General features: G+C 62.4%; 1 protein-coding gene across 1 annotated transcript; it reads left to right on the top strand.

The window, feature by feature from the left end:
* Positions 1-1,628: 1,628 nt before the first annotated feature.
* On the top strand, positions 1,629-25,301 carry LOC119096080 (FERM domain-containing protein 4A-like; the record flags this gene model as incomplete). Its single annotated transcript, XM_037218937.1, has 5 exons — positions 1,629-1,935; positions 7,257-7,313; positions 7,670-7,776; positions 23,806-23,895; positions 25,217-25,301. Coding segments are annotated over exons 1-5 (393 nt in total), but the record flags the coding sequence as incomplete, so codon positions are not given.
* Positions 25,302-25,387: the final 86 nt, after the last annotated feature.

Consider the following 25,387-nt stretch of genomic DNA (forward strand, 5'->3'; position numbering starts at 1 on the left):
TGGAGGTGATGTGTGAGTCAGAGACTCGCCGTCCTCACGTCTCCGGAAGCGGTGTGTGAGTCAAAGACCCGCTGTCCTCACGTGTCTGGCGGCGATGTGTGAGTCAGAGACCCGTCGTTCCGACACTTTGGCGGCGGACGTGCGAGTCCTGCCTCTCTCCTATGGTTTATGATACACAGGTCGGCGGGCGGCACGTGCCGTCGCCGGTGTGGGACGTGGGAGCGGCGCCGCTCGGTTGTGAGGTGTGAGCTGACGCGGCAGTTTCCTGTCCGTGTCGCCCGCTCCATTGTCCGTCAGTCACGGCCGGCGCCGCGGCCGAGCGCGCCGGCCGCGGCGCCGCTCGGCTGTGTAGCGGTACCTGTCTGGGGCGGAGGGCCCGCGCGTCCCGCCCGCCGACTCTTTCGCCGGGCGAGCGGCCCGGAGGCCGGTCACCTGTCGCCGGCCACATCTCGAGCCGGCCGGCGCCGGTGCGCGCGCGCTGAAAAACTGCCCGACCTTGTCGGTGCGTGCCCAGCGCCGCTCCAGCCAGCGGGCGCACCGCTAACCTCAGCTGGGTTGGGCGGTGCGCGGCGGTCGGCCCGCGAGCCCCCCCTCCCCCGCGGCGACACCTGCCGCGGTAAGCCAGGTGGGGACCCGCGGCGAGCCGTCACCCGTCGGCGCCCGCGCCCGATGTAATCGCGGCGTCCGATTGTCCCCGAATAGCCGGCCGTAGGCTAATTAGCCCGGCCGGACATTGTCTTGCGCCGGCCGGCGCTCGCCCGCGGAAGTGGCCGGGCCGTCTTACCTGGCCGGGGGACGGCGTGGCGCGGGCGGGGGGGGGGGGGGAGGGACGGCGACCGTTGGCCGGTTTGAAAGGCGTCCGCGGCCCGCGGCGGTGTCCGGCGGCGGTGGCGGCGGCGGCCAGGACCGGCGACTGATGGTCAACGCTGGTCAGCGCGGCTGGACGCCAGCGCACCGCCGGCGCCTCGGGTGTCGGGCGCGGGCGGATCGCACGGTATTCCGCCAGCCGACGGGGGAGGACAGAACGTTCAGAGCGTCGGCATGCACCTGTCAGGACCGGGGATCCTGGCTTGTCCTCAGTTGCCTGGGTCTGGGTTGGGTTGAGTGGCCAGGGTCCTGTGCTGTCCTCGGTTGCCTGGGCCTGGGTTAGGTTGGGTTGGCTACGTGTCCTGTGTTGCCGTGATCTGGGCTAGCCACGGGCGCTGGGTTGCCGTGACCTAGGCTGGCCACGGTACTTGGGTCGCCGTGACCTGGTCTGGTCACGGGTCCTGGGTTGCCGGGCCTGGGATGTGCTCGGGTCGCTGGCCGATGCGGCTGGTGGCTGTGGTGCCGGACCACAACTCCGAGACGAGACTCCGAGAGAGCGAGGATGATCGGGACAGCAGCCCAGTGTGCGGCCCATTGCCGGCCGCGACCAGTTTTTGTGACGCTCAAGTTCAAGGCCGGCTCGGTCGCTGTGCCTATGGCCGCTGGCCGGCGCGTGGCGGGGGGACGGCGGCGGTGGCGGAGCGGCGCTCGGCCGACCGACCGTTCGCTGTCGCTGCGCAGCGGCCCGGCGACGGCGCGGCGGCCGGCCGGCGAGTGCGCAGTGTGCCGGCGGTGGCGGTGCGGCGCGGGCGGTGCGGGCGCCGCTGCCTGTGACGACCCGCGAGTGCGGCCGCCGTTCGGCGCCTGCTGGCAGTGACTGGCGGCGCCGTAGACGGCCACGTTGTCGGCTCGTCAGTGACGTGACGCGAGCTGCGGGGGCGAACGCCGAGGAGTGCACGCGTAGCCAGCGCCGCCCGGCCGCGGATGTAGCCCGCGGTCGCGCCGGAGCGAGCGCCTGCGAGCGTGTGCGCAAGACGACCGTGCGCCTCGGCGGGGTCGGAGTCGCGCGCCGGGATGCGGCTGAGGATCCCGTCTCTGGCGCCCGTGCAGGAGGAGGTGGCGCGCACGGTACGTACGGACCTGCCGAGGGGCCGGCTCCCCCGGCGCTGCTCGATGGCCGAGCACAGCTGCCGGCCGCAGGTGGCTGGTTGGATGTCACGTGACTGACCAGCGCTGTCAGCAGGTGACTGGTTGGATGTCACGTGACTGACTAGCGCTGACCGCGGAATCCCACTCGCCGCCCCGGGGTAGAAGCTCTAGTCCGGGAGCTGGCTCACTTATGTCATCTCACCGCCCGGGGTAGAAGCTCTAGTTTAGGCGCCGGCTCACTCATGTCATCTCACCGCCCGGGGTAGAAGCTCTAGTTTAGGCGCCGACTCACTCATGTCATCTCACCGCCCGGGGTAGAAGCTCTAGTTTAGGCGCCGACTCACTCATGTCATCTCACCGTCCGGGGTAGAAGCTCTAGTCCGGGCGCTGGTTCACTCGTGTCATCTCACCCCCGGGGTAGAAGCTCTAGTCTAGGTGCCGGCTCACTCGTGTCATCTCACTGCCCGGGGTAGAAGCTCTAGTCTAGGCGCCGGCTCACTCATGTCATCTCACCGCCCGGGGTAGAAGCTCTAGTCCGGGCGCCGGTTCACTCATGTCATCTCACCGCCCGGGATAGTAGCTCTAGTCCGGGCCCTGGCTCGCTCATGTCATCTGGGCTGTCCGGGGTAGAAGCTCTGGCCCAGGCGCCGGCTCACTCGTGTCATCTCACCGCCCGCGGTAGAAGCTCTGGTCTGCGGGCTGGCTCACTCAAGGCATCTGGGACACTGATTTATACAGGAGTCTGCGCCGCTTTCTTAACCTTGACCTGGCCGCGCGGTGCACCTGTTCTCGTATGCATTAAAGGCTGAATTGGCGCTCAGGAATTTCCACAGCCAAAGTTAGTGTTTGTTGCTGTAAGGGGCCGATGGGGACGGATCGGAGCTGTTTTGGCGGGGTTCCGCGACTCCGTGGGAACATGCCCGCCCGATGGCGGGCGCGGGACGGGCCCCGAGGCTGCGGTACTTTGCGGCGGCGTGACCGCTTGACCCGGTCGTGGTGGGGTCGCCCCGCTGACGAGGCGGTCGGGTCAGGGCCAGACGGCTCGTCGCAGGTCTCCCGCGGCCAGCCGCCCAGCGCCGGAGGCGGCGGAGGCTAATGTGCGGCTCAACCCACAGATGGGGCCGCTCGGGCATTGGGTCACGGTCGACGCAACGAGACATGCGTAGTGCGGGTCCTGTGGGGCTTCTGTGGGGCTCGGACGTCGTCGTGCGAGACTCCGCGGTCCGCTGGCGCCTGGCGGAGCCGAGATCGTCTTCTCTGGTCGACTAGAACTAAATCCCCGGTAGATATGCAGAGCCGCACTCTTCAAACATTCGGAATAGTTAGAGGAGAAGAGACAGTTCGCCAATCGACGAGATGATGGGTTTGGAGCGCGCCTCTGGGATCCGCATCGGTTCGGTCTGTTTGACGAACCATATGAGATGCAAACAACCGCTGGCAGCCTTGCCTATATGGGATGCAAACAACCACTGGCAGCGCGGCTGCCGCCGCGGTCCGCTGAGCGCTCGCCGTGTTAGAACCTGTAGCGCCCAGCCGTTCCAAATGCCGTGCCCGGGTCCCCGGGAGCGTGATCCACCCGGCTAGTCATGCAGCCAAGCGGTAGCCGGATGTGTAGCCGTCCCGAGCGGAGCGGCTCGGTCAGAGTCCAGCTCCAGCGGGGTCCTAACAGCTCGCGCCGGGTACCGATCCGGCGCCGGTGGCGACGCGGACTCCGGTGTCTGCCGAGGCCGGCCGCGCTGCCGCGGGTAACAGCCGCGGGCTCTGGTCCTCATGGGAGGCCAGCGCGCGGTTGAGTGCCGGTGCCGTCCGGCGGGTCCGGCAGATGCGTGGTGCTGTACGGTCGTCAACCCGCGTCCGGTGTCGCTGCAGCCGCGCTTGTACTGGTTGGTGTTTTGGGGCTTCGGTGCGACGTGTCCCAGAGTCCGATCTGTGGCATCAGCTCAGTTCCATCAGCATGTGTTTAGGCTCAGCCCAGCGGCGTCCTGCGCCTGAAGTTTGGCTTCGTTATCATCCCAGCGATGTCGGTTGTGTGGTCTGCATGTCGGCGACTGAGGCGTGTCCTCTGCACTTACGACGGTGATCCGGCTACGCCTCTGTCGGCTCGAGGCGGCAGACTGCGCCTGATCTCGACGCAGTCGCGCTGTGTCGGCGGTGTGCCTGTGCCGACCCAGTCTTACTCCGTGTCTAACCAGTCTGTCTCGATGTCTGCCCAGGCGTGCTCTGCGCGGGCTCAGCCTCGCCCCGCGTCGACAGCGAGCGTCTGATGTCGGCCCACTCTCGCTCACTTCCAGCACCGTGCGCCCATTGATGGCGGCCGCGCGCTCGCCGCATTCCTCGGGGCCTGCCGGGTGGGCGCAGTTTCTCCACCGGCCAGGCCAGGGTCACCGCGCCGCGCCGCGCCGCGCCGGGACTCGCCGCCGCCGCCGCCGCCGGTCGCCGGCCGGCTTTCACGCGCCTCTCTCTCCGGCGGTGATCGCCCGCACCGCGCTCACAGTCTCGCGCGGCGCGGCCCGCCCGCGACCCGTGACCTCTGACCCGGCGAGTGGCCGCGCCGCCCGCTGCGGTTGCGTAAGGTGCACGCTGCGTGAGAAGGGCGACCGGACGGCGGCCGCGCCCGCCCCGTCCGCCGGCTCATGCTTCCGCCGGCGCGCTGTTGTTCGCCGCACCGGTCGCGGCCGGTGGGAGGCGACGGCGAAGGGCCGGCGGCAGTGCCGGGTCGGTCCGGTCCAGGGCGGTAGAGCACTGTCCGGTTAGGCGGGCGGTGACGTGCGGACGCAGAGGTGTCCGGCTATGGCAGGTGATGACGGCTGGGTGTTAGGGGCCTGGACGGGGAGTCTCACATGGGGCCTGAGATGAGATGACGGAATGTTTTACGACCAGAATCCAGCTCGTAGCACCTGCGAGTTGGATGGCGTGTCCTTGTTCGCAGGCTTCCAGTGGAGGACACGATTGTTGCGGGGTGTCCGATGTTGACAGGGATAGGGCTGCTCGATAAATGTTGATGCAGGATGTGCACAGCGTGCTTACGCGAGGCGATGTTTGGGCTGGGCTATTGGCAAGGCGTGACTTATCGTTGACAGCGAAGCTTTGTAAACTCAGGGATGTATCCATTCTGGATTACATCGATCAGCATGTCATAAGAGAACGGGGGATCTTTTCTGTTCGTCCGTGATCGTCTGCCGCAGTGCCGCCGTCAACAGCGGGTCGCGCTAGTTTGGCGCGCTCGTTTCAGCAGGTGCGCCCGGCAGCGGCGGGCGCACTTACAGTGCGATCGACCTCCGACCCGCGGCCGGACGCCGGTGTGGCCCCGGCGCCACCTGCGCCGCCGTCTCGCCACCCCGCCGTCGCGCACCGTTAAACGGTCTGGGAGCGGTGCCGGCGGTGGCCGGCCGCGGCGTTCCCCGCGGCCCCGGGACGCGCCCGGGTCGGCTGACCTGCTGACACGCGGCCGGACGGCGCAGGCTGCGGTCGGTGGCCGTCGGTCACGTGACCCGGCGGTGTCCCCGGGTCAGCGGCGTCGCCGGCCAGATGGGCGCCGGTCGGCCGAGCCGCGGTGTGCGGGCGACCCGCGGCGAGCCCAGCGTGACCCGTGTCGAGGGCAGCTCGGCTGGGAGCGGGCGGCACATGCTAGTGTGACGCCGTTGGGGCTCGGGACGTCCGGATGTTACGGTCCAGGCCAGCTCCGCCCTGCTGGGACGCCTCAGAAAAATGGAGCGTCTGTTAAATGTGTGTTGGTACCGATGTAGCCGATCTTCCGGTCACGTATCGTACCTCGGCTCTGGGGCGAAGACTGCAGACCTTGGTGTTCATTCCGATGCTGCCCGTCGCCACTGCGGTTCGTCGAGTTCGAAAGTTCGGCGAAGCGGGTCCGTCGAGACGAAAGGACCGCTCGAGATGGCTGGGTACGGTGTATATTTTGAAAGCTTTTAGAGCAGTAAGCGTAAGATTAGTGCCGGTTCTCCACGACGTATGATTCATTGCAACCGATGTTGATATTTATGTGATATGCTTATGCCATCCCATCACGGAACGAGAACTCTCGTGAGGACGGTATCGCCGAGGAAGCTAGAGATTAAGACTCGTCTCATCAACCCGGCGCCACGTATTTGCTGCAAACGCATCCGTGCGAGTGGATCTGAATGTAGCGCACATGATTGTGCGCATGAAGCAAACGAAATGCACTCACGCGGCGGTTTTGCACGGTATATCCGGTGCGATGTCCTCGAACACCGGTTGAGGAGAGCATTGTCAGCAGCGCACGATCACGGTTATGAGCGCGCTGCACAGATGGGCATGACTTCATTCAGAACAGCAGCCGCCGCCCAATGAACCCCGCCCACGGAAGCGCCGGCCATTTAGCAGACGGCGGGCTGGGCCCAATTCGTGCAAACTGCAGCTACCGGCCCCTTTGTGCGCTGGGCAATAAACTGGCTTTTATCGGCTGTTGCGAACTGGGAACGAGGTGTCGCATCAATGCACGATAGCTGCGCTACATTCACCAGGCACACACGCCGCGTTATGAGAACCGCCGGCTTTGAGGGCAGCGATTTGTTCTCGCTGCTCTGATCATGATTCATCCCCTGAGATTATGTTGTCTGGCAGATATCGAGCAATCACGGGACTTTACCACCCCTTTCGTCTGCCGCCACGACCCATACAATTTTACGGCGGCGGTTGGAGGCGCGTGATGCCTTCCCCCCCCCCCCCTCCGTCCCCTTCCCTGTGGTCCCCTGCTGGCCTTAAACCTGCGGTTGGTCTGCGCCACCCAGGCGGCCACCGACAATGCTGCTGACTTCTGAGCGGTCCCCCGTGCGTGTCGAGAACACGCTCTCGGCGCGGTGCGGGCGGCTGGTCGGCCTCTGGACGCCGGTCGAGGCAGAGCCGCTCCGGGGGCGGGGACGACTCTGAGCCCGCGGCTGTTCGACTCCCCGGCACCAGAGTGTGCACGTGACGGCGGTGCGGGAGAGGTGGGGGCGATTCCACACGTAAGAGGCAAGTTGGTGACCCTTGACGAGACAACGGGCGGCTTTCTTTGATAGGGTGATAATCGCTGCAGTTGCATTGTAACGGCGTGTTGCTGCAGTAATCCTGATGCTTAAGAGTCATCAACAGTTGGTGCAAAGCTATGAGATAGCGTCTGATCTGATCTGTGCCCGGTGATGACCACTTGACATGCGGTGGTGTGTCACGTTGTCCTCTGCGACCTGGCGTGGCCTCACCCGTTCCGCTGGCGCCGCCCTGAGGTCAACTCAGAAGTGCGGTGTCTGGCTTGGCCTGACCTGACCGCCCCCCGTCGCCAGGTGCCGCCGTCGGGTCGGCGCTGTCACGTGGTGCTGCCGGACGAGCGCCGGTTTGAGGTCTCCGTCCAGCTGCGGTGTCTGACCTGACCTGATCTGACCCCGCCCCCCGTCGCCAGGTGCCGCCGTCGGGTCGGCGCTGTCACGTGGTGCTGCCAGACGAGCGCCGGTTTGAGGTCTCCGTCCAGCTGCGGTGTCTGACCTGACCTGACCTGACCTGACCCCGCCCCCGTCGCCAGGTGCCGCCGTCGGGTCGGCGCTGTCACGTGGTGCTGCCGGACGAGCGCCTGTTCGAGGTCTCCGTCCAGCTGCGGTGTCTGACCTGACCTGACCTGACCTGACCCCGCCCCCGTCGCCAGGTGCCGCCGTCGGGTCGGCGCTGTCACGTGGTGCTGCCAGACGAGCGCCGGTTTGAGGTCTCCGTCCAGCTGCGGCTGCTGACCTCCGAGCTGGCCGACATCGTCGCCTCTCACTGCTCGCTTAAGGAGCGCAAGTACTTCGGCGTCGCCTATCGTGGAGATACGTGAGTACCGACCTCGGTCTTTTTCAGCAGGTCTCGTAACTCGTGTGGCTCGGCGCCACCGAGCGCTTGTTCAGCTGTTTATCTTCAATCGACACATTTTCTGAACCGAAGCGCTGGCGGCGCCCTCCCAATGACGTCATATCTCCCTGTGGTCTCGGCCCGCTGCGTCTGCTGACATGGCGCTCAGCTGTCAAACAGTTGGTGCCTTTTCTACAGCGCTCTTAACGCGAGACAAATATTTTTACCAGAAGGGCGCTGAAGCGATAGCCGTCGGTCTGCTACTGATCGCTGCGTCAGCTGAAACGAGAGGCTCTGATCGCGGTGCAAGATTGGCTTTACGTCAATCAAAAGTCCGAGAGAAATGAGATGACAGAGTTCACTGGTGACCCGAACTTTTATTGAGTTTGGCGTCGATCAAAAGTCCGTGAGAATTGAGATGGCACGTTTCACTGAGATGCGAAGTTGTATGGGGTCAACTGTGTCCTGAAAAATGTCTCGAGCTGTTTGGCGTTGTAAATTTGTCTTCATCTCCTCAGCATCTAATGAAACAGCATGGATGAATAGATATTTCCTGATATGAAATAGTTGGGCGCGGTCAAAATTAGTTTTAAGTTGATTTATTCGAGAATGAGCCCAGCATTCTGATTAACGACTAAATCACTCCAAACCCCCTATCCCGTCAATAAGAAATCACGAAAGCTCGAGGCATCAGCACGCTTGTGCCCTGTTTTCCGTCGTAAAAGCACCGCTGAAATGAAAGCACTGACAACAGTTGCTACTCCCTCCTGCTGGGCCAATGTCGGGAAAAAACGTTTGCAGAAGTAATATGATGGAAAGGGAAAGGCGCCGATTTGGTCTGGAGGGGATGGCTCAAGTTAGATTAAAGATTCGTGTTTTCCGTAGACCTCTTTAGCATTGCAGTGGCGTACAACTCCTTGTTCGCCCCATCCCAAGTCAGACCCCATTCCCACAAAGCGTGTAAAATGGTGAAAACCTGGCGATAAAGGTAATGAGGGTAGGATGATCATCAAATCAGCTTTATTTTCGATTTCCTTGTACCCTAGCAAAGGTTGGCAGCTTTTATAGGACCACCTCTGCGGTCCTCACTTAAGAATGAAACGAACCCTCCGCTAGCGTAAATTCTCATTTCCTTGATTAGCTAGCGCAAAATGGGAGGTAGATTTTTCATTTTCTTTTCGGTACGGGGCACGGAGACTGAATGCTGGTAGGTTGGGAGGTGCCATTGGCGGCACAGACGGCGGAGGAGCCGCGCCGCGTCTACCGCACGCGCGGCGGACGCGCGCGTTGTGCGGCCCGTGACCTGGTTTGCGTTCACCGCGGCACTGCACGCGAGGCGTGCGCTCGGCCGTGCCGGGAATAATAACCCGCAGCTGAAGATCTTCACAGCAGTGTACAACCGGTGCCTTTCACACGTGTTCCGCTGGCGACACTTGAATCATTTACTGTAGTGTAGTGTGCAGTGTGTGTAGTGTGTAGTGTGTAGCTGCGGGGTCGGAGTAGATTTGGATGTGCCCGCGTTGGCTATAGGCCGCAGTCAGTCTTGGCTGGGTTAGATTGGGGGAGGAATGTCAAAGTTTCGGGTAAAAAAAAAACGCTCCGACTCAGATTAGCCTTGCTCTGGGTTCCGCGCGTGGCCCTCATGCCGGACGGTTGGCATCCGAAGTGCGGCGGCTCCGGCGTTGCTCCCCACCGACAGGGGGTGGATACATGAGAGTGATCCCACGCTGGTCAGTCGTGTCCAGTGAAACTGTGGCCACAATAAGCTGCAGCGGCCTTCTGTCGTGGTGTGAAGTGAGCAGTCAGCTGATGATCAAGCGGTTCTATGATGACGTGGTAGTGAGGAATGTCCTAATCAGTGGTGTGGGGCTCTTAAAACACACGGTCTCTGTGGCCCGATTTGAAACAGCCGTCAGTCTTCGCCCATTGCCCACGAGGTCTGCGGTGATGCCTTCCCAGAGGCTGCAAGATTGCTGACACGCTATCCCGTGACCGCAATCTTGTCAGTGTCCATTTCGCTGCTACCGCCTGCGACCAAAACTCGCCGTGTAGCCGCCGCTGGCCAGGCTGTTGTAAGCTCTAGTTCCACGCCCTGCCAGGATCGCTGATAGCACCCGTTTTCTTCCTGCAAAGGCTGGTGACGGCTGTGTGTGGTCGCCGCCAGCCACTGACGCGCGGTGGCCGACCGCTGACCGCAGCATCCTCTGTCGGGCCTCATCACGTGTCGGCGCTCAGTGTGCGGTCTCGGGGATGACAGGGCTTCACCGCGCCCCTCCCTCCCCGGCCTCCTCGCCGCGGCTGGTGTACGGCCGCGCGCTGAGGACGTGGGCGGCGCTGGGTCCGGTGATAGGGCTTTTACTGCGCCCCTCCCTCCCCGGCCTCCTCGCCGCGGCTGGTGTATGGCCGCGTGGTGTGGGCGTGGGCGGCGCTGGGCCCGGTGGTACGGGCTTCCACTGCACCCCTCCTTCCCCGGCCTCCTCGCCGCGGCTGGTGTACGGCCGCGCGGTGAGGACGTGGGCGGCGCTGGGTCCGGTGATAGGGGCTCCACTGCGCCCCTCCCTCCCCGGCCTCCTCGTCGCGGCTGGTGTACGGCCGCGCGGTGAGGACGTGGGCGGCACTGGGTCCGGTGATAGGGCTTTTACTGCGCCCCTCCCTCCCCGGCCTCCTCGCCGCGGCTGGTGTATGGCCGCGTGGTGTGGGCGTGAGCGGCGCTGGGCCCGGTGGTACGGGCTTCCACTGCACCCCTCCTTCCCCGGCCTCCTCGCCGCGGCTGGTGTACGGCCGCGCGGTGAGGACGTGGGCGGCACTGGGTCCGGTGATAGGGCTTTTACTGCGCCCCTCCCTCCCCGGCCTCCTCGCCGCGGCTGGTGTACGGCCGCGCAGTGAGGACGTGGGCGGCGCTGGGTCCGGTGATAGGGCTTTTACTGCGCCCCTCCCTCCCCGGCCTCCTCGCTGTGGCTGGTGTACGGCCGCGCGGTGAGGACGTGGGCGGCACTGGGTCCGGCGATAGGGCTTTTACTGCGCCCCTCCCTCCCCGGCCTCCTCGCCGCGGCTGGTGTACGGCCGCGCGGTGAGGACGTGGGCGGCATTGGGTCCCGTGATAAGGGCTTCACCGCACCCCTCCCTCCCCGGCCTCCTCGCCGTGGCTGGTGTACGGCCGCGCGGTGAGGACGTGGGCGGCACTGGGTCCGGTGATAGGGGCTCCACTGCGCCCCTCCCTCCCCGGCCTCCTCGCCGCGGCTGGTGTACGGCCGCGCGGTGAGGACGTGGGCGGCGCTGGGTCCGAACGCGGCGGACCGCGGACACCTCTCGCCTGTCCAACTCCTCCGAGAGAGAGAGAGAGGGAGAGAGAGGTGGGCCGCGCGGCCTTGGCGTCCGGTGTGTGCTGGTCGCCTCCCGGGGCCGCCCCAGTCTGCTGGGCCGGCCAGAGATGGCCACCAGATTGACGACACCGGCAGCCGCGGAGGAGCCGATGAGATGAGGGTGCCCTGCTGGTCCGGGACGGCGGGGAGATGATGCAGACCTGGCAAGGATGGATGTCTGGGCGGGCGTGCGGGCTTTTCTCGTCCGGCGAGATGACTACAGAAAAAATGCAATGAGAGCTTGCATCATTAGTTTGCCGGCCGCTCGTGACAGGATGCAGATGACGCAAGAAGTATTTGTGTGGTGGGCGCGGGGGGCATCGATGCGTCTGCGAGAGCCGAGGTTACGCCGGATGTCATAGGAATGTGAAAGAACAAGCAGGTTTGTGGTGAATAATGAACAGATTAATGTCGCTCGCGTGACTGCACGCGTGACGGATGAGTGAACGATTGGTGGACGGGGAATACGCGCGGCGTGCGCGTGCGAGGACGAATGGGAAATAGGTGTTGCTCGTAGCTAGTGTCCTACGGCTCACCGCTATCCGCACCCAAGACGGGCTAATTAGCTGCGATATACGGGTCAAAAATCGGTTGTCTGTCTGCTCCGAACTCGCCGCAGCCTCGCTGTCGTAGTGTCCCGCGCAGTGTGTCCGCGCTCGTCGTGCTGCGTAGGTCCCTAATGGCGACGCGTCGCGGGGAACATAACCTCGTCTTTGCCAGCCGATAGCGGCCTTCGTTAGGCGCGCCGCGGCCCTCCTCCTTGCTGACGTGACCTCGTCGTCGGTCACGTGGCGTCGCCCCGCCGGCGCCGGCGGCGGGGGCGGGGGCGCTCGCCGAGTGGCTGTGTACACATGCTCTCCGCGTGAGGCACGCGCGCGCCTGGCGCTGCGTGTGGGGGGGGGGGGGGGAGCTGGCTGACGCCGGGTGGGCGCACATGGCACCGATGACGCGCCACCCGAGCCCGGCGCGGCCCGAGACCAGGCTGACAGGCGACCGCGCCCGTTAACGTGCCGCGGAGGTGTCACCTGTGGCGGCGATGTCTGCTGTCCGCTCGGACCGTGCCGCGCGTCCCTCACTAGCGCTGCCCCCTGCTGGCGCGGCGAGGTCCGCAGATCTTTGGTCACAGTTATGTGGAGGAAGTGGCGACTGACGGAGATCTGAAGCAGCGGTCTTGAAATGCCGTAGTCTGTGCTTTATGTTTCTGTTTGCTTTTGTTATGTTCTGTGAAGCAAAACGGCAATGGGCAGCCGTGTTTATCTTTGTGCTTGATAAATGAGCCTGGATCGACACATGACAGCGGCGGCACACTTCCCGCGCAGGCAGAGAGGAGGCTAACAGATGACCACGCCTGTCGAAATGCCGCGGAGGCATTACCTGTGACGGGGCTGTAGCGAGCCTCAACGCCGTGTTTGAGAAATGAGCCTCGATCAAGGACGGCTTTCATGTGCGCACTGGAAAGTTGTATTTTGGAAAGCATAATGGCTTGTCAAATAGCGGGATGTCATGCAGCATCTTGTTGCATACGCGTAGTGACGAGATGTGTTGGCCAGATATTTGCTTGCCAGAAGGCTGTGGCCGAGGTGAAGTACTTACGGGCGGTTCATAACTTACGTTACGCGTGGAAGGGAGGGAGGTTTGATGGAACGTAAACGAGTTGCAGCAAGGGGTCCCCAGCGAACTCTCCCGAGTCCGCTGGAGGAGGGGGGGGGGGGGGGGGGGGGGCGGACAGTGTCGTGTCACGCTCTGATGTTGCGGCAAATCGTGATGGAGTCGTTTAATGTTCCGTTGGATGCGTTGAATGTTATTTGAGCAAGACCAACTTTATGGAGGACTCCTTGTACAACCATGTGAAGCTTAATGCTATTCCCAACACTTGCTGTTGTGTCTTTGGCCTGCGTTGCTTTGTAATGTACATACTAAAGTAAACTGAACGTCTGGACAGTGAGTTCAACTGCAAACGTGCCCCTCCCGGTTACCAGTCAGTGCCGTTCTCTCCGACGGAGAAACTTATGACCGTCACTGGACCTCGGGCCGGCCACGGGCCGTCCTCTCCGATCGAGACACGTGGGGCTGTCACTGGACGTCGGGCCGGCCACGGGCCGTCCTCTCCGACCGAGACACGTGGGGCTGTCACTGGACGTCGGGCTGGCCACGGGCTGTCCTCTCCGACCGAGGCACGTGGGGCTGTCACTGGACGCCGCCGCCGCCGCCGCCGCCGGACGCCGGACGCCGGACCGGCCGCGGCGCCATCCCAGCGTCGTCCCACGGAGCGTGATTCATCATCACCGGCGGCCTCTCAGAAGAGCGCCTGGTGCCGGGAAATGCCGGCTACGGCAACGGCTGAATAGGCCGCATTTCTATGAAAATCTCGGGAAGCCCGGCAGCGCTTTTGGTTCTAACGTGGCACGGTCGAGTGGGCTGGTAATGATAGCCAGGCCCATCGTTCTTCCGCTAACAATGCCTGAAGATTTACCACCGCTACATCGTCGTCCCTCCCGCCGACGCGTCTGAAGAGCTCCGTGATCATTCCTGGAAGGATGATATTCTCACATTAGTACAATGTCTAGGGATTGCTCGCCATGTCCGTGAGAAAATCTGAGCCTCGCACTGCACGGCGAAGGCGTGTTTAACTAATCTGGTGACGGTGACGGGACGTGGTCAGTGGAGGACACCGGTGACGGGACGTGGTCAGTGGAGGACGCCGGTGACGAGACGTGGTCAGTGGAGGACACCGGTGACGGGACGTGGTCAGTGGAGGACGCCGGTGACGAGACGTGGTCAGTGGAGGACACCGGTGACGGGACGTGGTCAGTGGAGGACGCCGGTGACGAGACGTGGTCAGTGGAGGACACCGGTGACGGGACGTGGTCGGTGGAGGACACCGGTGACGAGACGTGGTCAGTGGAGGACACCGGTGACGGGACGTGGTCAGTGGAGGACACCGGTGACGGGACGTGGTCAGTGGAGGACACCGGTGACGGGACGTGGTCAGTGGAGGACACCGGTGACGGGACGTGGTCAGTGGAGGACGCCGGTGACGAGACGTGGTCAGTGGAGGACACCGGTGACGGGACGTGGTCAGTGGAGGACGCCGGTGACGAGACGTGGTCAGTGGAGGACACCGGTGACGGGACGTGGTCAGTGGAGGACGCCGGTGACGAGACGTGGTCAGTGGAGGACACCGGTGACGGGACGTGGTCAGTGGAGGACACCGGTGACGGGACGCGGTTAGTGGACACCGGTGACGGGACGTGGTCAGTGGAGGACACCGGTGATGGGACGTGGTCGCTGAAGGACACCGGTGATGGGCTACCAGTGATGAGACGTGGTCAGCAGAGCACACCGTTGATGGGACGTAGCCAGCGGAGCACACCGTTGATGGGACGTGGCCAGCGGAGCACACCGTTGATGGGACTTGGGACGTCCCCGACACCGGCGGGCTATGAGTGGCGGCCGTGCAGATGCGCAGGCCAGCCGTGCAGCGGCAGACAGCGCGGCACGGCCGGGCTCGGAGAGCGATCGTGCAGGTGTGCAGGTGCTCGCCGGGAGGAGGCGTCTCCGGCATGCGGGGACGCCCCGCCATCTCCCCCTCCAGCTCCGGCTCCGTGTGGACACCCACCGTAAACAGTCACGGGGAGCGGTCGTGTCCAGCCGCCGGTGACGTAACAGTCTGCCTTCAGACGAGCTGCGGCGCTGTGTTGGACGGCGGCAGGCCAGCGGCCGCGCGGGAGCCGTGAGAGCGTCTGAAGCGGCCGGCCCGCTGGCGATGAAGCGGTCGGCCTGCTGGCGATGAAGCGGTCGGCCCGCTGGCGATGAAGCGGCCGGCCTGCTGGCGATGAAGCGGCCGGCCCGCTGGCGATGAAGCGATCGGCCTGCTGGCGATGAAGCGGCCGGACCGCTGACGATGAAGCGGCCGGCCCGCTGGCAATGAAGCGGCCGACTTGCTGGCGATGATGAAGCGGCCGGCCCGCTGGCGACGAAGCGACTGGCCCGCTGGCGATGAAGCGGCCTATCCGCTGACGATGAAGCGGCCGGTCCGCTGACAATGAAGCGGCCGGCCGGTTGACAGTGAAGCGGTCGGTCCGCTGACAATGAAGCGGCCGGCCCGCTGACAGTGAAGCGGCCGGCCCGTTGACAGTGAAGCGGCCGGTCCGCTGGTGATGAAGCGGCGTGCCCGCTGACGATGAAGCGGCCGGTCCGCTGACAATGAAACGGCCGGCCCACTGACAGTGAAGCGGACGGCCCGCTGACAGTGAAGCGGCCGGCCCGCTGACGGTGAAGCGGCTGGCCCGCAGACAGTGAAGCGGCCGGCCCGCTGACAGTGAAGCGGCCGGCCCGCTGACAGTGAAGCGGCCGGCCCGCTGGCGATGAAGCGCCGTGGTACTTTATCATTGATGGCAGGAATGGGCCTGTCATTTAAACTTCGAGCCATCCAACTGAAATAGCAGACGACTAAGCGAGACAGCTAATGAAGACAAGGTAGTCGAGCATTTATTATTCAGCGGTGCAGACCAGGGATACCAGGGGCTAAATGTGAGAGAGATGAGCGTTTCCGAGTATCATTCCAAAAGACATGTGTGCGCGGAAGCAAGGTGAGCCCCGGTTCCGAACCGATTCCGAACAGACGGTGTGTGTGGCTTGGTGGAGGGAAAGAAACGCCGATTGTGTGGCCTAACAGCTCCTGATCAATCAATATATTTCTCCTCACTCCCGTTTTTAATTGGAATCTCTCAGAGTTTCACAAAGGTCTGTCATTATTTGGTTGTCCATCAGACAACCAGGTGGTTTGGTGGAGTTGTTCGATTTATTGCCGTGAGTGGGCGAGACGGAAGGCTTGGACTGAGTGAACGTCGCAATGAACTAGGATGGCTTCAGTTGCGGTTACCGGTCGCTTGAGCGAAGTGTTTTTTAAGTGAGTGCGAGCGCGAGGAAGTTCAATGACGACGCTCACAGCGCAATTACAGCGGCCGACCGCATCACAGCGGCAGCCGAAGACGTCGGGTCACACGGGGCCGGGTTGGCACGCTGCTCGGGGACCGCCGCTGGTGAGCAGCGCGGTCTGGAGGCTCGGCCGCCTCCCCGCGCCTCTGACGCCCCAACACGCCGGGGCTGCTGGAGCTCAGCGACCCCGGCTTGGAGCGTGTCGCCGGCCTCCGATCGGGACCAGTCTGATGCGGGCGGCCGGGGGCGCGCCGTGCGTCATTGTGCGGTGTCCTGACCCTGATGGTGCGGTCCTGTGGCTAGAGACGGGTCGGCTGTGGAGCACACGGTGGTGCTGTCGGCATGTGGCGTAAAATGCGACATGCGTTGCGCATATCTGTAGTATTTAGAATGTTGCCGAAAATAAAATGCGGCAGACTTCGGGTTAAGTAGGTTATTTTAGTGCAGTTAGCCTTATGTCACACTGTGTCGTAGTTTTGCTTATCTTATTCCGAGTATTTGAGAGAAATACTATTCACATCAGATGTTAAACGAGGCAGAGCTTGTTGATCCTCAGATTACGCTCACAGAACCCTCTCGCGCATGAGAAGCCGCATGCGTTGGATCCAGTGGCCATCCCGTCGGTGGAATCGCAAACATGTCCGTCAAGGCCACGCCACTAGGCCTACAATCGCTGTTTATGAAGCTTACTGCTGCTTATGATCCCTTCTCTGTCCTGATGGAGCAGCCTGTCGTAGGACCCGATTACACGTGGCGCATGTCGTGCCTGGAGTCGTGCCCAGGGAACCTGCCCACCCGCCGCCGGTGGTGAGAGCGGCCCCCGCCTCACGAGCTGACCGCGCCGCCCTCGCAACACTGGTGTGCTGCTTATGAAATCGAAATCGCCCGCAAGTCCGTTGTCATTGTGCTTTCTAGCGTTCAGAAGGTGGTCGGGCCGTTGCAGGTCATTTTGTCACTCTTCCGTGTCCAAACCAGGTTGGGCGGGCTGGTGTCAGACCAGCGGTCACCAGGTGCCGCTGACAGTGGCAGGGACAATTGGCTTCATTCGCAGGCATTCAGTGGCTTCCGGCGCGCTGGTTATCAGATTGTCTGACCTTTTTTACTTCTCGTACATTGTAGTCGTCGTGGTGGTTCGTTGACCATAGAGCTTCTGGTAACGCGAGTCGTCTGTTTTGCTGCCGGATGCCCGTCTCCTGTTGTCATTGCTGCACCTTTTTTAGAATTTGAAGATTTTTGTTTTCCTCGTATATACTGGAAACTTGTGTTCTCCTTCGTCTGGATTCGCCCCCTTGTTGCCGAAATCAACGGTGCCTGTGCCGCCTTTCGTCCGCCGCCTGTCGCGTGGAGTTTTTGAACTCTTGGTTTGAGAGATTCCCGCTAGGTGGCCAGAGTAAGCCGACGCGGTCATGACGACACTAGCCAGAACTGGTGGCAGGGCAACTAACGACTGGAGGTCTGCTGGCGTTACTTGACCGCTTTTATGTCCATGATGTTATGTTCAGACCCGACTTCGACCACGATGTCCGTTGAGTGATATTTAATTCATGAGAACCGAAGCCTGCTCTTATCGTGATACTGGGCTCCAAGTTCGCAGAAATGTAGTGTGCCGACATGGCCGATGAATTTCCATGAACCGTGGAGAGGCGGTTTGTATTATGGTAGGCGCAGATTCAGTATTCCGATCGTGAAGCAGCATACTTAGGTGTGCGTGGCCTTGCACACCTAACTGGACAGCGAATTACACCTTCGAATTTTCGAAGGTGTATTCGTCGCCGCACAAACATAACACGCAGACTATCGTCGAAATTATTTTATGATGTCGCTCCGGCGTCGTCGTGGGATCATTTCGTGGACAGGGTGTTTTCATGGCAGACGGGAGTCAATTATGATATCTTCGTCAACTATGGGGGCCAATTCCTGATCGGATTCAGCCATTTAACCATTGGAGCTGAACCCGAATCGAATTCCAGCCAAAACGGAATGGTTGCGGAATGGACATTGAATGGAAACTGAATGGAAACGGAATGGTTGCCAAAGTCGGGTTAGACCCCACCGGGGTCAAACACAAGCTTACGTACAACAGTTCCAAAGCCATTAAGGCAGGGATTGGGCTGACAATTTTGTCTCCAGAATTCAGATGTACGGATTGTCCCCACTCCATATTGTTATGGACGACACAGGGACCCCATGCTTTCAATGTGCGGTGTGCCTGGCTTACAAATTATGTGATGCACATTCACTGGCATATTGTATCGGGAAAAGTTGTGAAGCCGTCCCCACCTGTCACGATTGTACAATCCCGAGAGGTTTGGCAGCGTTTTTCCTGTCATCTTGTGTAGCCTGTCATACATGAAGATGTCACCAGAACCACTCAAGCCATTTCACCAAAAAAGTTTGCCCCACAGCTGAATGAACCTCTTTATTCTCGGTTCGTCACTGATCTCATGGTTCGGCATCGGCCCGTTCCATGCCGAGCTGATGGTTTGTCTGACCGGAATGTCCGTCCGTCCGAAGCCCACCAGTCCGGTTTAATTTACTTACGGACGCGGCCGTCATGAATAGGAAAGCACTCAAGCATTCGTTTCGTCATCATACGGTCCGTTTGAACAGTGGGAACGTTCTGACACACCTATCATGGAAATCTCAACTCTTCATAAGTCAGCGCTTTGAGCTGCGCCAGCAGTGGCCTGTGGCAGACCGTCGACACCCCTCCCCTGTCGCCAGCAGTGGCCTGTGGCAGTGCGCAGACCGTCGACACTCCTCCCCTGTCGCCAGCTGTGGCCTGTGGCAGCGGGCAGACCGTCGACACCCCTCCCCTGTCGCCAGCAGTGGCCTGTGGCAGTGCGCAGACCGTCGATACCCCTCCCCTGTCGCCAGCAGTGGCCTGTGGCAGACCGTCGATACCCCTCCCCTGTCGCCAGCAGTGGCCTGTGGCAGCGGGCAGACCGTCGATACTCCTCCTCTGTCGCCAGCAGTGGCCTGTGGCAGTGCGCAGACCGTCGATACCCCTCCCCTGTCGCCAGCAGTGGCCTGTGGCAGACCGTCGATACTCCTCCCCTGTCGCCAGCAGTGGCCTGTGGCAGTGCGCAGACCGTCGATACTCCTCCCCTGTCGCCAGCAGTGGCCTGTGGCAGTGTGCAGACCGTCGATGCTCCTTTCCTGTCGCCAGCAGTGGCCTGTGGCAGTGCGCAGACCGTCGACACTCCTCCCCTGTCGCCAGCAGTGGCCTGTGGCAGTGCGCAGACCGTCGATACCCCTCCCCTGTCGCCAGCAGTGGCCTGTGGCAGACCGTCGATACTCCTCCCCTGTCGCCAGCAGTGGCCTGTGGCAGTGTGCAGACCGTCGATGCTCCTTTCCTGTCGCCAGCAGTGGCCTGTGGCAGTGCGCAGACCGTCGACACTCCTCCCCTGTCGCCAGCAGTGGCCTGTGGCAGTGCGTAGACCGTCGATACCCTCCCCTGTCGCCAGCAGTGGCCTGTGGCAGTGCGCAGACCGTCGATATCCCTCCCCTGTCGCCAGCAGTGGCCCGTGGCAGTGCGCAGACCGTCGAAACCCCTCCCCTGTTGCCAGCAGTGGCCCGTGGCAGTGCGCAGACCGTCGACACTCCTCCCCTGTCGCCAGCAGTGGCCTGTGGCAGACCGTCGATACCCCTCCCCTGTCGCCAGCAGTGGCCTGTGGCAGTGCGCAGACCGTCGATACCTCTCCCCTGTCGCCAGCTGTAAGGCAGAAGCTCACCCACTAAGGCTTGGTGCGTGATATTGAGATAACGGGCTTTGTGAGCTATGTAAGCATGTGTCATGGCTGGGCAATGTTCGTGATCAGGTCGTGGAGATTGGTCGTGGTGAATCCTGGTCCTAGTGCACATGTTATGGATCTATTTCAAGAGGTTCATTTGCCCCTCGTAATGTTGACTCCCTGCCGCCGCTGCACGTGCCCGCGGCTCGGTCGATGCGTCAGCTCGTGCTCTGCCCAGCTGTGGCCGGACACCGCGGCGCGCGTGAATCAGGTCCGCGTGGGCAGCGCCGCGGAGACAGCAGCCTCTTGCGCGAGGACGCGGTGAGTGACTCACCTTCCGTCCGGCCGCGTCCGCCGGTCGACACTCATCGCCGGTCGGGCGCCACGCGGCGACAGCGCGCGACGCGCCGCACTTTCTTCCGGAGCGGCTCGTGCGACCGCTGCCGGCTCGTCTCGCGATGGGTGCTTGTCCTCCGGCCGTGTCGCGCGGCCGCCCCAGGCCGCCTGACCACGGACGTCAGGGCCGCCCTCTCGGCGGCGGCGCGGAGCCCACGTCAGCGCCATCTGTTGCCGGCCGGTCGGCCCGGTGCCGACCCGGACCGGCCGTTGGCCCGCGTCGCGCGCATTGTGTCACCGACGGGCCGCGTCGCTCGCGCGCCAAACAACTGTTTACGAGCGCGTAAAACGCGGCGGCGAGCGCCACGCGCCACCTGGGCCCGCTGCGGCCTTTGTGGCGCGGCGGCGGCCGGCGCTCGCCGCGCCCGTAATGACCCGCCGCCCCAGCAAATGCGCTTTTGATTGTGGGGAGATTGTGTCTCCGGCGGTGTGCGTACCGTTGGCGCGTGGAGCTGAGGGCGGCGCCGGCGCCATCTGGTGGACCCTCGTGACGGTGCGGCACCCGCAGTCGCTGGGAACTTCCCACAGCTTGGGCTGCGCTATCTAGATCGCCGAGCGGACATGCGCTTTCAGCCGGTCGAGCATGAAATGGCTCCGCGCAAAGGTGGGCCGTGGGGCACGCAGGGCGGCTGCTCCCCGCGGCTCGCTCGTGGGGTGGCTCTACCGGAATGATTTGTGCGAGGTCGGCCTGCTGCAATCGTGATTTGATTTTTGCCCGCGCGGTTCTTCGACTCCTCCCTGATTTACTGATGTGGCCTCGCACTAAGCTATTGCTTGCAACACTTCAAGATCTTTGGTACCGAGCTGCATGCCCACATGTCGCCTGCAGTAGAGTCCTCAACGCGTGGTCGCATCGATTTTCCGTTAAGTGATGGGTACAGGCTAACAGGCGCAGGTAATGGGACCAGCTGATAGCAGTGCATTACGCCTGTGCTATTTTGGCTCGTATCCATTGGCCAACTGTCATTTTCACGAGCGCTGTCTGACTGATTGCGGTATACGTATCCTGCGTACTAACTCGCCCATCGCCTCAGTGGCAACGAACTTTTCCTTCTTCAATCTGGTTTCGTTTGTCGTAGACCTGCCCTGCGGCCCTGTGGGACGAGTGGGGGCCCGGGAAGTGCCTCCCGGACCGGGTCGGGGCCGGGGAGTGCCTTTTTGGCCAGAAGGGGGAGGTAGAGGGGCGTGGCCACCGCTTATCGAGCCTGCTGTCTGCTGACATCCGCAGGGGTCTCTGCTAATGCGCCGCAGCACAGAGCCCGTTTAACCGCCCGTTGGGAGGGAAATCACGGTACATGACGCTCCCGGTTACGTGCGTGCATTATGATCATGCATCGATCGGGGACATTTTAGTGTCGTCCATGTCCTCGCTGAGTGTTGTGGATGCGCTCCGTTCAGAGGCGGAGACAAGAGTTGCAGTGGCAGGGGGGTAGGGAGGAGGAGCTATCGTGATTTGTGACGGGGGGCTATTTTACGAGCGAGTCGCACTCGCACTGACAGCACTTACACGCTGTGAACTGACAGATCTCACAAACGCTGAAACGCACAGCACCTAGCCTTTCAATGAGCTATGGGTGTTGGTTTGTCCTGGTGCCTTAAACAATGGTTTCAGCTGTGTACCGCACATGTTCGCTCGCTCGGTCTTGTCGTTAAACTACGGTTGTTTGGCTCGACTTAACGTCGCTCATGGGAGTGTCGATGAGATTTGCAACTGACGCGGCTTTTCTGATCACTAGATCCCAAAATTATACACAGTAGTGTCATGGTGAAGAAGAATTTCGCCCGAACCAGACTGCAGGGCTGGGGCCTCTAAAGCCCCATTAGCCCCCCCCCCCCCCTCCCCCGCCCCCTGGCCGCGCCACTGACTCCGCTCCGCCTGATGTCAATGTGCTCGGGTGGCGTTTGGCCTTGGTGCCTCATGATACATTGTGCGCCGTTTTAGACGCCCGCGGTGATCTATTAGCTGATGGCTGCTGACGTGCCGCTCGTTCATTTCACGGGCTTCTCCTAAAACGGAGGAGATAATCGCCCTTGTGCCAGGGCGTTGGCTTGTATTCAGTCCGCCAACTGCTGTTCCCAGTCAGTCGGAGGGGAATCAATTCGGCGCTGCCAGCTTATTCATAAGCCATATCGATACGGAGAGTTGATGGGTATGGGAGTGGTGCCCAAGGGACCAGAACCGTTTCTGTTTTCTCTGATGGAATGCGTTCTTCATTCGATTGTGTCGTCGTGCTCTCCACCGGGGCAACCATGACTGTGCGTGTGCTTGTTGGACGGGAACAAACGCCGCTGTCGTGGAGGCACTGGTTGAATGGATATCGCCGTGGCCTGCGCTGGCGTCAGGAACTGGCATTGAGAGCGAACGTGCCCTTCGAAGTGCATTCCGTCGTACTGGAGCGAGTCTCTACAGTGTCCCCGACCATTCTTTAGTTCAGAAACGTCGACGGGGCCCGGCTGGGTATGAACAAACCCTTGACCGAACCTGACCAATACCAAGCCTGCAGCAGCTATTCTCGTAACTGCAGGGGTGTTCGTCGCGTGCAGTTCTGCTGGAATAGTCTTCGACCCAACACCGGTCGTGAAGGGCGCGATTGTTGTGTTTTCCCCGTTACAATCATCGCTTCGGATTCGATTGTCATGCTGATCTCTCCCGCCGTCTTCACTTCTTCATGCGCACGGCTGCGCCCTTAGCTGCAGCAGACCGCCGCCGGGCGGTACACAGGCCCGCCCGGCCCCGGCCGGCGGCGGCCGCCGCCCCTGCGCCGGCGGCCGCCGCGAGCGGCGGGTCGCCCGGGCCGCGCCGACAGGAATGTGTGGCCGGCAGCGGCCGGTCGGAGGCGGGCCCGAGCCTGGACCGGCCCAGCGGACACCGCTAAGGCGCAGAGGGTCCGGCCGGGACCGCGCTGCGGTGGCGCAAACCGGGACACGCGACGCGGTTGGTAGGGGGAGGGGGAGGGGCGAACATTCAGGAGCTACCGAAATCCTTTTGCAGCCAAAAAATCCGTCAGCCCATGGACGGCGGCCCCACCTGGTGCTGGCGCCGCCGTCCGAGGCTCTCGGTGTTCCGACGCCGTGCCTGGGAGCGGCGCTGGACTGGCGATGCAGCTCAGGGCAGGCGAGCGACCTGACGAAGAACGATTACCCCAGTGCCGGGCCAGAATGTGTGTCGTTGGCAGCGCCGGCTCAGGGGAGACTGGTCATTACCCGACATTGCGTGCGTTTGGACGGAAAACAGACAATTAACCCAATTACCCGCCCTCCGGGAACGTATGATATAGCTTGAGTTAGCAATATCTCAGGATGCAGCAAAGGCATGACGGCAAAAACGGTAATCATAGCGTTTCTGCGTTAATTGTTACTCGGTTTCTTAATTGTTCCGTAGTGTGTTTTCCTGTCGGGAAGTTATTCGTGGAAAAACTCGCCCATGAAGGGGCGATCACTTCTGAGAATCTCCGCCGCTTGTCTGGACCGTCGTGTACCCGGCGGTACCCGCGGTACCCTGTGCTCGCTGTGGTGCTCTCGGCGTGTCCCCGCACCTGTCTCGACCTGACCTGACTCGGCACGTCTGTCCGTTGCAGCGGCGAGAACCAGTGGCTGCACCCGGACGTGCGCGTGCTGGAGCATGACCTGCCCCGGGGCGGCCCGCTCGTCCTGCACTTCTTGGTCCGGTGAGTGAGGCCGGCGAGAGCCTGGCCTGTCGGGCGCGGACAAGCCGGCTGGCGTCGAGCCGCCCCACGGGGGCCGCCGCCGCAGCCGACGTCCGGCGGTGCACGGGTCGAGTGACGGTGCAGGGGCTCCGGTCGGTCGGCTGTACGACCACGGTCGGCCGTGGTCGTACAGCCGTGTGTGATGTTCGTACAGTGGACAGCCATGTGTGATGTTCGTACGGTGGACAGCCGTGTGTGATGTCTGTACGGTGGACAGCCGTGTTTGATGTTCGTACGGTGGATAGCCGTGTTTGATGTTCGTACGGTGGTCAGCCGAGTGTAATGTTCGCACGGTGGTCACCCGTGTGTGATGTTCGTACAGTGGACAGCCGTGTGTGATGTTCGCACGGTGGACAACCATGTGTGATGTTCGTACGGTGGACAGCCGTGTGTGATGTTCGCACGGTGGACAGCCGTGTGTGATGTTCGTACGGTGGACAGCCGTGTGTGATGTTCGTACGGTGGACAGCCGTGTGTGATGTTCGCACGGTGGACAGCCGTGTGTGATGTTCGTACGGTGGACAGCCGTGTGTGATGTTCGCACGGTGGACAGCCGTGTGTGATGCTCGCACGGTGGACAGCCGTGTGTGATGTTCGCACGGTGGACAGCCGTGTGTGATGTTCGTACGGTGGACAGCCGTGTGTGATGTTCGTACGGTGGACAGCCGTGTGTGATGTTCGTACGGTGGACAGCCGTGTGTGATGTTCGTACGGTGGACAGCCGTGTGTGATGTTCGCACGGTGGACAACCATGTGTGATGTTCGTACGGTGGACAGCCGTGTGTGATGTTCGCACGGTGGACAGCCGTGTGTGATGTTCGCACGGTGGACAGCCGTGTGTGGTGTTCGCACGGTGGACAGCCGTGTGTGATGTTCGCATGGTGGACAGCCGTGTGTGATGTTCGTACGGTGGACAGCCGTGTGTGGTGTTCGCACGGTGGACAGCCGTGTGTGATGTTCGCACGGTGGACAGCCGTGTGTGATGTTCGCACGGTGGACAGCCGTGTGTGATGTTCGCACGGTGGACAGCCGTGTGTGATGTTCGTACGGTGGACAGCCGTGTGTGATGTTCGTACGGTGGACAGCCGTGTGTGATGTTCGTACGGTGGACAGCCGTGTGTGATGTTCGCTCGGTGGACAGCCGTGTGTGGCGGCAGGCCGCACGGGGCGAGTGTTGACTGGGCTGCGCTGGGAGGCTGCGGCGCGCTGTGAGCTGTGTTGCCGTCCTGCGACTCGCGCAGCCAGGCTGCTGGTCGCTGACGCCCTCCCCCTCGTGCCGCAGGTACTACCCGGAGTCGTTTACACTGCTGCGGGATCCCGTGGCCGTTGAGCTGTTCTACCAGCAGGCCAAGAGCCGCGTCTTCAAGGTCGGGTAGCGGCACTGATGTATCGCATGGGACCCGGCCGCCGGCCGGACTCTCCCAGGTAGTCGGCCGGCGGCCGTCCCCAGCCC

The sequence above is a fragment of the Pollicipes pollicipes genome, unplaced genomic scaffold (assembly GCF_011947565.3).
Source record: "Pollicipes pollicipes isolate AB1234 unplaced genomic scaffold, Ppol_2.1 Scaffold_1832;HRSCAF=2141_pilon_pilon_pilon, whole genome shotgun sequence".
NCBI classification, from domain to species: Eukaryota; Metazoa; Arthropoda; class Thecostraca; order Pollicipedomorpha; family Pollicipedidae; genus Pollicipes; species Pollicipes pollicipes.